At 38.8% G+C, this 10428-nt stretch overlaps 1 protein-coding gene across 6 annotated transcripts in view; it reads left to right on the forward strand.

Moving 5' to 3' along the window:
• ARAP2 (ArfGAP with RhoGAP domain, ankyrin repeat and PH domain 2) overlaps positions 1-8308 on the forward strand; it is a 199375-nt gene extending 191067 nt beyond the window's left edge. For all 6 annotated transcript variants that reach the window (XM_033421634.2, XM_049709607.1, XM_033421631.2 and 3 more), the window contains one exon: positions 5208-8308. In XM_033421634.2, coding sequence (XP_033277525.2) covers positions 5208-5564 — 357 coding nt within the window. In that variant the 3' untranslated portion in view covers positions 5565-8308. The remainder of the gene's footprint in view (positions 1-5207) is intronic.
• Positions 8309-10428: the final 2120 nt, after the last annotated feature.

Consider the following 10428-nt stretch of genomic DNA (forward strand, 5'->3'; position numbering starts at 1 on the left):
AGAATCCTTGCATCCCTGGGATGAATCCCACTTGATCATGGTATATGATCCTTTTAATGTATTGTTGGATTCAGATTGCTAGTATTTTGTTGAGGATTTTTGCATCTACGTTCATCAGTGCTATATTGGCCTGTAATTTTCATTTTTTGTAGTATCTTTGTCAGGTTTTGGTACCAGGGTGATGATGGCCTCATAGAATGAGTTTGGGAGTGTTCCTTCCTCTGCAGTTTTTTGGAACACTTTCAGAAGGATAGGTGTTAGCTCTTCTCTAAATGTTTGATAGAATTCACCTGTGAAGCCATCTGGTCCTGGACTTTTGTTTGTTGGGAGTTTTTTAATCACAGTTTCAATATCAGTACTCCTGATTGATCTGTTCATATTTTCTATTTCTTCCTGGTTCAGTCTTAGGAGATTGTACCTTTCTAAGAATTTGTCCATTTCTTCCAGGTTTTCCACTTTATTAGCGTATAGTTGTTTGTAGTGGTTTCTTATGATCCTCTGTATTTCTGTGGTGTCTCTGTAACTTCTCTTTTTTCATTTCTGATTTTATTGATTTGAGCCCTCTCCCTTTTTTCCTTGATGAGTGTGGCTAAAGGTTTATCAATTTTATTTTTTCAAAGAACCAGCTTTTTAGTTTCATTGATATTCTGTTGTTTTCTTCATTTCTATTTCATTTATTTCTGCTCTGATCTTTATGATTTCTTTCCTTCTACTAACTTTGGGTTTTTCTTCTTCTTTCTGTAGTTGCTTTAAGCGTAAGGTTAGGTTGTTTATTTATAATTTTTCTTGTTTCCTGAGGTAAGATTACATTGCTGTAAACTTCCCTCTTAGAACTGCTTTTGCTGCATCCATAGGTCTTGGATCAGTGTGCTTTCGTTTTCATTTGTCTCTGGGTATCTTCTGATTTCCTCTTTGATTTCTTCAGTGATCCATTGGTTGTTTAATAGCATATTTTTTACCTTCACATGTTTGTGTTTTTTACGGGTTTTTTTCTTATAGTTGATTTCTAATCTCATATTGTTGTGGTCGGAAAAGATGCTTGATGATTTCAATTTTCTTAAATTTACTAAGGCTCACTTTATGGCCCAGCACATGGCCTGGAGAATGTGCCATGTGCACGTGAGAAGAATATGTATTCTGCTGCTTTGGGATGGAATGCTCTATAAATCTCAATTAAGTCCATCTGGTCTAATGTGTCATTTAAAGTGTGTTTCCTTACTGATTTTTTGTCTGGATGATCTGTCCATTGATGAAAATGGGGTGTTAAAATCCCTATTATTGGTTACTGTCTATTTCTCCTTATATGGCTGTTAGTATTTGCCCTATATATTGAGGCACCTATATTGGGTTCTTATATATTTACAATTGTTGTATCTTCTTCTTGAATTGATCCCTTGATCATTATGTGGTGTCCTTCTTTGTCTCTTGTAACAGTCTTTATTCTAAAGCCTATTTGTTTGATATGAGTATTGCTACTCCAGCTTTCTTTTGATTTCCATTTGCATGGAACGCCTTTTTGCATCCCCTCACTTTCAGTCTGTATGTGTCCCTAGATCTGAAGTGCATCTCTTGTAGACAGAATATATATAGGGGTTTTTTGTTTGTTTGTTTTTTGCGGTACATGGGCCTCTCACTGTTGTGGCCTCTCCCGTTGCGGAGCACAGGCTCCGGACGTGCAGGCTCAGTGGCCATGGTTCACGGGCCCAGCCACTCTGCGGCATGTGGGATCCTCCCGGACCGGGGCACGAACCCGTGTCCCCTGCATCGGCAGGCAGACTTTCAACCACTGTGCCACCAGGGAAGCCCTAGGGGTTTTGTTTTTGTATCCATTCAGCCAGTCTGTTTTTGGTGGGAGCATTCATTCCATTTAGATTTAAGGTAATTATCAATATATATGTTCTTATTGCTATTTTGTTAATTGTTTTGGATTTGTTTTTGCAGCTCTGTTTTCTTCCCTTCCTCTTTTGTTCTCTTGTGAATTGATGACTAACTTTAGTGTTGTGTTTGGATTCCTTTTTCTTTGAGTGTATCTATTGTAGATTTTCAGTTTGCAGTTACCGTGAGGTTTTGATATAGCAGTCTATATACAAACAAGATTGTTTTAAGTTGCTGGTCTTTTCATTACAAATGCATTGCCAATATCCTGCATTTGTGCTCTCCTCATCTCACAGTTGCTGGTTTTGGTAATCATATCTGTGTGCAGATGATTTCCTACCTTTACTGTATGTTTGCCTTTGCCAGAAAGCTTTTCCATTTGTAATTTTCTTGTTTCTAGTTGTGGCCCTTTCTTTTCTGCTTTGAGAAGTTCCGTTAGCATTTGTTGCAAAGCTGGTCTGGTGGTGCTGAATTCTCTTAGCTTTTGCTTGTCTGTAGAGCTTTTGATTTCTCTCTCAAATGTGAATGAGCGCCTTGCTGGATAGAGTATTCTTGGTTGTAGGTTCTTCCCTTTCATCACTTTAAATATATTGTGCCACTCCCTTCTGGCTTGTAAAGTTTCTGCTGAGAAATCAGCTGTTAACCTTAGGGGAGTTCCCTTGTATGTTATTTGTCTCTTTTCCCTTGTTGCTTTTAATGTTCTTTCTTTGTCTTTAATTTTTGGCAATTTGATTACTATGTGTCTCGGCATGTTCTTTTTGGGGTTATCCTGCCTGGGACTCTCTGTACTTCCTGGACTTGGGTGACTGTTTCCTTTCCCATGGTAGGGAGGTTTTCAGCTATTATCTCTTCAATTATTTTCTCAAATCCTTTGTCTCTCTCTTCTCCTTCCAGGACTCCTGTAATGTGAATGTTGGGGCATTTAATGTTGTCCCAGAGGTCTCTTAGACTGTTTTCACTTCTTTTCATTCTTTTTTCTTTATTCTGTTTTGCAGCATTGATTTCCACCATTCTGTCTTGCACCTCACTTATCCGTTTTTCTGCCTCAGCTATTCAGCTATTGATTCCTTCTAGTGTATTTTTCATTTCATTTACTGTGTTGTTCATCTCTGTTTGTTCTTTAGTTCTTCTAGGTCTTTGTTAAACTTTTCTTGTAACTTCTCAATCTGTGCCTCCATTCTTTTCCTGAGATCTTGGATCATCTTGCAGTATCATTACTCTGAATTCTTTTTCTGGTAGATTGCCTATCTCTGCTTCACTTAGTTGTTCTTCTGGGGTTTCATCTTGTTCCTTCATCTGGGAAATACTCCTCTGCCATCTCATTTCCACAGGCTGCAGGATTGTAGTTCTTGCTTCTGCTGTCTGCCCTCTGGTAGATGAGGCTAAGGGACTTGTGCAGGCTTCCTGGTGGGAGGGACTGGTTCCTACCCAATGGTGGGTGAAGCTAAGTCTTGTCCTTCTGGTGGGCAGGGCCATGCTCAGGAAGACTTTAAGCAGTCTGTCTGCTGATGGGTGGTGCTGTATTGGTTGTTTGGCCTGAGGCATCCCACCACTGGAGCCTACAGGCCATTGGGTGGGGCTAGGTCTTGGGGAGGAAATGGCAGCCTCCAGGAAAGCTCACACCAATGAGTACTCCCGAGAACTACTGCTGCCAGTGTCTCTGTCCCCAACAGTGAGCCACAGCCTCCCCCCTGCCTCTGCAGAAGACCCTCCAATACTGGCAGGTAGGTCTGGCCCAGTCTTTTATGAGTTCATTCCTTTTTTTTCCCTGGGTCCTGGTGTGCATGAGACCTTGTGTGTACCCTCCAAGAGTGGAGTTTCTGTTTTCCCCCAGTCCTGTGGAATTCCTGTGATCAAACTCTGCTGGCCTTCAAAGCCAGATTCTCTGGGGGCTCCTCCTCCTGTTGCCAGACCCCCAGGCTGGGAAGCCTCATGTGAGGCTCAGGACTTCCACTCCTATGGGATAACTTCTGTGGTATAATTATTTTCCAGTTTTATGGGTCACCCACCTGGCAGATATGGGATTTGATTTTATCACAATTGTGCCCCTCCTGCCATCTCATGTGGCTTCTTCTTTGTCTTTGGATGTAGGGTATCTTTTTTGGTAGGTTCTGGCTTTTTTTTTTGGTTCATGGTTGTTCAGCAGTTAGTTGTGATTTTTGGTGTTTTCCTAAGAAGGGGTGAGCTCACGTCCTACTACTCTGCCATCTGCAAAATAGTCCCATTCTTAATATTATATACTACCCCTTTTATTTCATCTTCTCTCTCTCAAACATTTGTAATATAATAAAAAAATTTTCTTTGGATTTCTTCTTTCTGTGCTTTTCAATTTTTACTAGGGAAATATTGAAGAAATTCCTTCAATTCTTGTTTGTGAAAAGAAAAATGACTATGCCTTCCTGCCCTGACCCAATTTTTTGGGTAGCCTCTTGCTGTGGCTCCATATCCACTAGATGCTTGCTTCTCTGTTGTTCATTCTTTTATCTTACATTTGATGAGGTTGTAGTCACCTTTGAGAATCTCATGAGAGTTCTGGATGCCAGTACTTGCCCAGTCACAAGACACCCTGGACGCTAGTTAGGAAAGTGCACCTCTGTCCCAATGCAAGTTGTGTCTCGATGGATTTCTGGTACCTGTAGGCACTTAAAGTTCACTGAATGAATGTGTACTTTAATCCACTGATACAAAAGTGGGTTTTAATACACAACTATATATACCTTTCAGTATTTTCATAAGTATATCTATGGGTATATATTTCTGTGGGATTCTAATAGGGTATTATGTGGGGAAAAGATTTCACTAGTCAAATATTTGGGGAAGAGAAAATAGAAAAAGAAGTCAGATTTTTCTGCTGTAATATTTCTTAGCTTCTTTAATATGCTAATATGTATTGTGACTCTCAAAGAGGGATCTGTAGTACAGAGCATTTCCTGGACTCATGGCCACGGAGACTCCCTTTTTCCTCTGTCCTTTGGGTATAACACTGTAGGAATTACAGATGCATGAATATGTGACACATATAAGCGGCACTGAATTGGAAGAGGCAAGTTTGAAATGAGAGTTAATTTGAATAACTAACTTGAAAGACATCTTTGAAGTGGTATGCTAAATGCTTGTTAAAATAAATTTCCATGATCTCCATTTCAGTTGATTTTGTAGCTCTAAGATCAGTCTATAAATTCAGACATGCTGCTTGTACCAAAGTCATGTTAGAACCTAAATCATAGAAATAAATTCTAATACAAGAAGCATCAACTTTTATGTGCAGAGTATTCTTTAAAAAAAGTGTTCCAGATCTTGCTTCCCTGTGAGATGTTTTGTTTTATATTTAGAGTGCAAAAGCAGAACTCGAAAGGCTACGGCTCAGTGCAAAGCGTGACCAAGAGCCTGGGGATGGCACCTTAAGGGAGAGAGCCTCCATCGTGGCCCAGTGCCTGGAGCACAAGGATGAGAAACTTCGAAATCGAACCAGAAAACATTGGAGTTTCAACTGTCTGGAGGACACAGAGGCTGAGGTCCTTCAAGGGCAACAGAAAGGCCAGAAAGGCCTAAAGACATTGAAGAAGACTGAGGACAGGAATGGCAAAGCTACTTTGGACTCTAATAAGTTACCACCAAAGGTCATCGAAGAGCTTAGTGTGGTTCTACAGCGGGCAAGAACCCTTCCAAAAGAGTCACAGCCTGAGTAGATGGTGTAAAAATAAATAAAATGACTTGTCTTGCAAATTATTTTTTTAAATATTGTGTACAATGTATGTGTGCAAACCAGAAACCAAAATATATTTCATGGTTGGTGAGATTTGTCTAGCTATCCTTAACCATTTAAAGAGCATTTTAAACTATGTATGTATATATAAGTGTAAATTCACTGTGTTTTGTTCTGAACAAAGCCTGTACAGTTCAGCTATATTAACCTTGTGTAGGAAGGCATTGGGTTACTTTGAGTGGCCACCTTTTGAAGTACAGTTGACCCTTGAACAACATGGGCAAGGGTTGGTGTGTTAATACATGCATAATTTGTAGTCAAACCCCTCCCCTGTATACAGAATTCCTCTGCATTTGTGGACTGAACTAATTGTGGATCATGTAGTGCTGTAGGATTCACTATCAAAAGATGTCTATGGGGCTTCCCTGGTGGCGCAGTGGTTGAGAGTACGCCTGCCGATGCAGGGAACACGGGTTCGTGCCCCGGTCTGGGAGGATCCCACATGACGCGGAGCGGCTGGGCCCGTGAGCCATGGCCGCTGAGCCTGCGCGTCCGGAGCCTGTGCTCCGCAACGGGAGAGGCCACAACAGTGAGAGGCCCGCGTACCGCAAAAAAAAAAAAAGATGTCCATGTATAAGTGGACCCATGGCGGTTCAAACCCACATTGTTCAAGGGTCAACTGTAGTTGTCTAAGTGGTGTAAATTTATGAACAGAAATCACAAACTGTACTGTATTGTATAGAATGCTCTGTATAAATGAAGCCTATGAAATTATATGTAACACATTTTGCACTTTGAGAAACCTTGTATATAAAGTTACCATATGTTTTTAGGTTTACACAGGGCCAACCTTAGGGGAAAAAAAGGAAGTAAGTTGAAAAGGGGGAGGATTTATTTTAGTGGCTGCCTATCAAACAACACTTTAAAAGAGGCAAAGAGGGGGCTTCCCTGGTGGCGCAGTGGTTGAGAATCTGCCTACCAATGCATGGGATACGGGTTCGAGCCCTGGTCTGTGAAAATCCCACATGCCATAGAGCAACTGGGCCTGTGAGCCACAACTACTGAGCCTGTGCATCTGGAGCCTGTGCTCCGCAACAAGAGAGGCCACAATAGTGAGAGGTCTGCACACTGCGATGAAGAGTGGCGCCTGCTTGCCGCAACTGGAGAAAGCCCTCGCACAGAAACGAAGACCCAACACAGCCAAAAGTAAATAAATAAACAAACCAATGAACCGACATTTAAAAAAAAAAAGAGAGGCAGAGTTAAAAATGTCCTAAAAGTCAAGGAGGTCAGGTTGAGATTCATTCTAGTTCACTGTTGACCAGACCTTGTTCACGAGAAACTGCTTGTTAAGAAAAAAGTCTAGTGACTAAGTATTTCCCAAGATTAGTATTCAGCCACTAAACACGAATAATGGCACTGGCCACTCTTCCTTACAGTGTCAGTGAATCAGCTGCAGTGCAAATCCATTCACTACACTTCAGTTCTTTGCAGGTGGCTGCTGAGAGGAAACTTATACTGCATTGAAGAGATTGTGTGCACAGGACCTGGCATGGATGACACTTGCACTGTTGCTGTGTACAAGCAATTTTTGTTTTTTTTTATTTAGAGTTCCTTACTATCATTTTGGAATGAGCAACTTTCATCATCACAGGGTTTTATTGTTGGTTTATTGTTTTTCTTTGTATGTTCATTTCTTATTAGGTAAGACTGAGTCAAAATTTACTGGAAGTGTACAACATATGGCCACCTGGAGGTAGGAGTTAGATTAACAATTGATACTATACTTCTGGGGGCTACCAGTTCACTTTTAACCTTGTCTTTTTTTTTTTTTTTTTTTAATAAAGCAGCAGTCTCCTCCCTGTGCCTGATGAATAATGACCAAGCCCTCTACTTTTGTTTCCACATAAAGAGTACCTACTGAGTTGGTTATTTTCCTCACAGACAATACTATCTAGTTATAGGTGACATTAGGGGTAGCACTTTTTGTCAGTTTCTTTAGAATTTTATTAGGTCGGGTGAGTTTTGATCAAAATTATTTTGATCAAAATTATTTTAGGTAGCCAAGCTTCATTCCTAGCTTTATTCCACTTGCACTCAGTGCAAGTGGCATCCATGCGAGGTCCTCTGCACACAGTCTCTTCAATGCAGTGTAAGTTTCCATTTCCTTTTCCCCCTGTTTTTCAGGTGTCTTATCAGAATTTGTATACAGAGGCCCATACTTCAGTCAGTCCAATCATAGTGCAGTATAACACTGTTTGATGCTATGAATTTCTTCATTGAAAAATACTGATCACTTATATATGGTGGTGATAAAATAGTTTACCATGGGGGTGTGATATTTATTCTTTAAATCCACATAGATTGGAATTTTTTTAAAGAGAGAAACTGCTGGTCAGTTTATAGGTGGCACTGCTGGGGAGCCTTCCTTTAAAAAGCAAGAAATCATGGTATTTAGGAAAAAATCTAAAATAAACTATTATTTCTGGTAAATGATATTTATGTTTTATGAAATAAGGAGACATGAAAATTATGTTGGACAATGGGAAAGTATCTTTTTTTTTACCTGCCTTATTTGAATACTTTTGAAACTTGAGCTTAAAATCTAATAACTTCTGTTTCCCTTCCCTTCCTGTACAATTGTCTCCATTTTTCAAGTGTAAGATAAGGACTAATGATGACCTCTCATATATTTTGAGTAAAAATTAAAATTGTTTTACAAGTCCACTTGAGTGCAACTGATTTTCAAAATAACCACTTTGAACTTTTCAAAATAGAGAAATAAATCAAATAGATTGCCTTTCCTTTTTGCCTTTTTTAAAACTGAATTTAATATACACCTCAAACTAGCTGTCATTTTTTCAAACATGTCAGTATGAATATTGTTCTTTTTTAAATGATGAATATATGCAGACATGACACAAACAGATTGATGGTACTCTCATTTCTAGAGCCCTAACTAAAGTTAATAAAACTAAGCAAAAGTAATTGAAGCAAAAATATGATGTGCACATAACTATATTAGCTGCTAATTTGCATTTACATTTGATAATTTTTAATCCTAAAATAAACTATATTGTAAAAGGAAATACTTTTGAAAATGCACCAAATTTATTTGGATAGATGGTAGTATCCAGATATTTGCACGTTTTCTTAAACTTTTGATAATCACTCTGGGGAGAAGAAAATGTAAACTTTCACTATCTCATCAAAATTTGCACCAAGACTTTAATATTATCAACAATGTGGATATCCTATTATGTGTACAATCATCACATTTATTTCTAATCATTTGGAAATAGACATCACAGAAATGAATCTTGTAGATAGATAAAATTTATCTGCTTTACATTTTATAGTTATTATTTTTAACAATTTTTTGTTAAATGTTTTAAATTATTTTGTATATCCTTATCTTCTCTGCCATGGCTACCATATGTTGAATGTAACATTTTTAAAAATTGAGATACCTGTACAGATTTAAGACTTTTTGTGAATTATTAAAGTTTAGAATCTAAATGTCCTCATCCAAGAAGTGGGAATAACACTGATCTTGTAGTATGACTCATATACAGTTGGCCCTTGAACAACACAAGTTTGAACTGTGCCAGTTCACTTATACACGGATTTTTTTCAACAGTAAATACTACAGTACTACATGATCTATGGTTGGTTGATTCCACAGATAGGGAGAACCAACTCTAAGTTACCTAAGGATTTTCAACTGGGCAGAGGTCAGCGCCCTTAACCCCCAGATTGTTCAAGGGAAAGAACTGCACAGGTCCACTTATCTGTGGATTTTTTTCAATAAGTATGAAGTTGGCCCTCAGTATCCACACATTCTGCATTCACAGATTCAGGCAACTGTGACTGAAAACTTAATATGCTATTCATGGTTGGCTGAACCTACAGATATGAAACCCATGAGTATGAAGAGCTGACTATGGGACTTGAGCATCCTCAGATTTTGGTATCAGTAGCAGGTCCTGGAACCAATCTCCTGCAGATACTGAGAGATGACTGTATACATATTTTTATATGTGTGTGTATATGTCACATACCTGACCCACAGTAGAGGTGTAGTAAATGTTATTTATTAATTTATTAGTTTTTCTAGCTCTCATTTGGTCTAAGTTGCTACTTCTTACTACTGTTTTTCAAATTGCTTATTTTTTTCTCATCCCTTTAAAAATATGTTATACACTAACAGAACAGATTACCACAGGTGGTAGGATGAATTGTGTTTCCCCAAAACCCATATGCTAAAGCCCTAACCCCTAGTACCCCCAAATTTGAAGTATTTGGAAATAGAGCCTTTAAAGAGGTGATTAAGTCAAAATGAGGTTGTTGGGGTGGGTTCTCATAAATCTGACTGGTGTCCTTATAAGAAGAGGAAATTTGGACACACAACACACAGGGGCAAAACCATGTGAGGACACAGCAAGAAGGCGGCCATCTGCAAGCCAAGGAGAAAGGCCTCAGATGAAATCAAACCTGCCAACATCTTGATCTCAGTCTTCTAGCCTCCAAAACAAATTGAGAGAAAATAAATTCCTATTATTTCTGCCACCCAGTCTGGAATTTTGTTAATGTAGCCCTAGTACACTTCTATATTAATCTGTTAATATAGGTATCAGATAAGCAGAATGCCCCCTGGTTTTTTCAAGCACTAGTTCTTGCACTGTTGTTATCCCACATCTCAGAATAACTTTGTAATACTACATCAGAGTTACACCTATCATAATGATTAATGGAGGATAAGAGAGCATTTTGAGATGTAACTACTTAGAAGTCAGCTAGCTAAATAACTTTAATACTGAAATAATACAGCACAAACGATTCAAAAT

The sequence above is a fragment of the Orcinus orca genome, chromosome 4 (assembly GCF_937001465.1).
Source record: "Orcinus orca chromosome 4, mOrcOrc1.1, whole genome shotgun sequence".
In the NCBI taxonomy this organism is placed as follows: Eukaryota; Metazoa; Chordata; class Mammalia; order Artiodactyla; family Delphinidae; genus Orcinus; species Orcinus orca.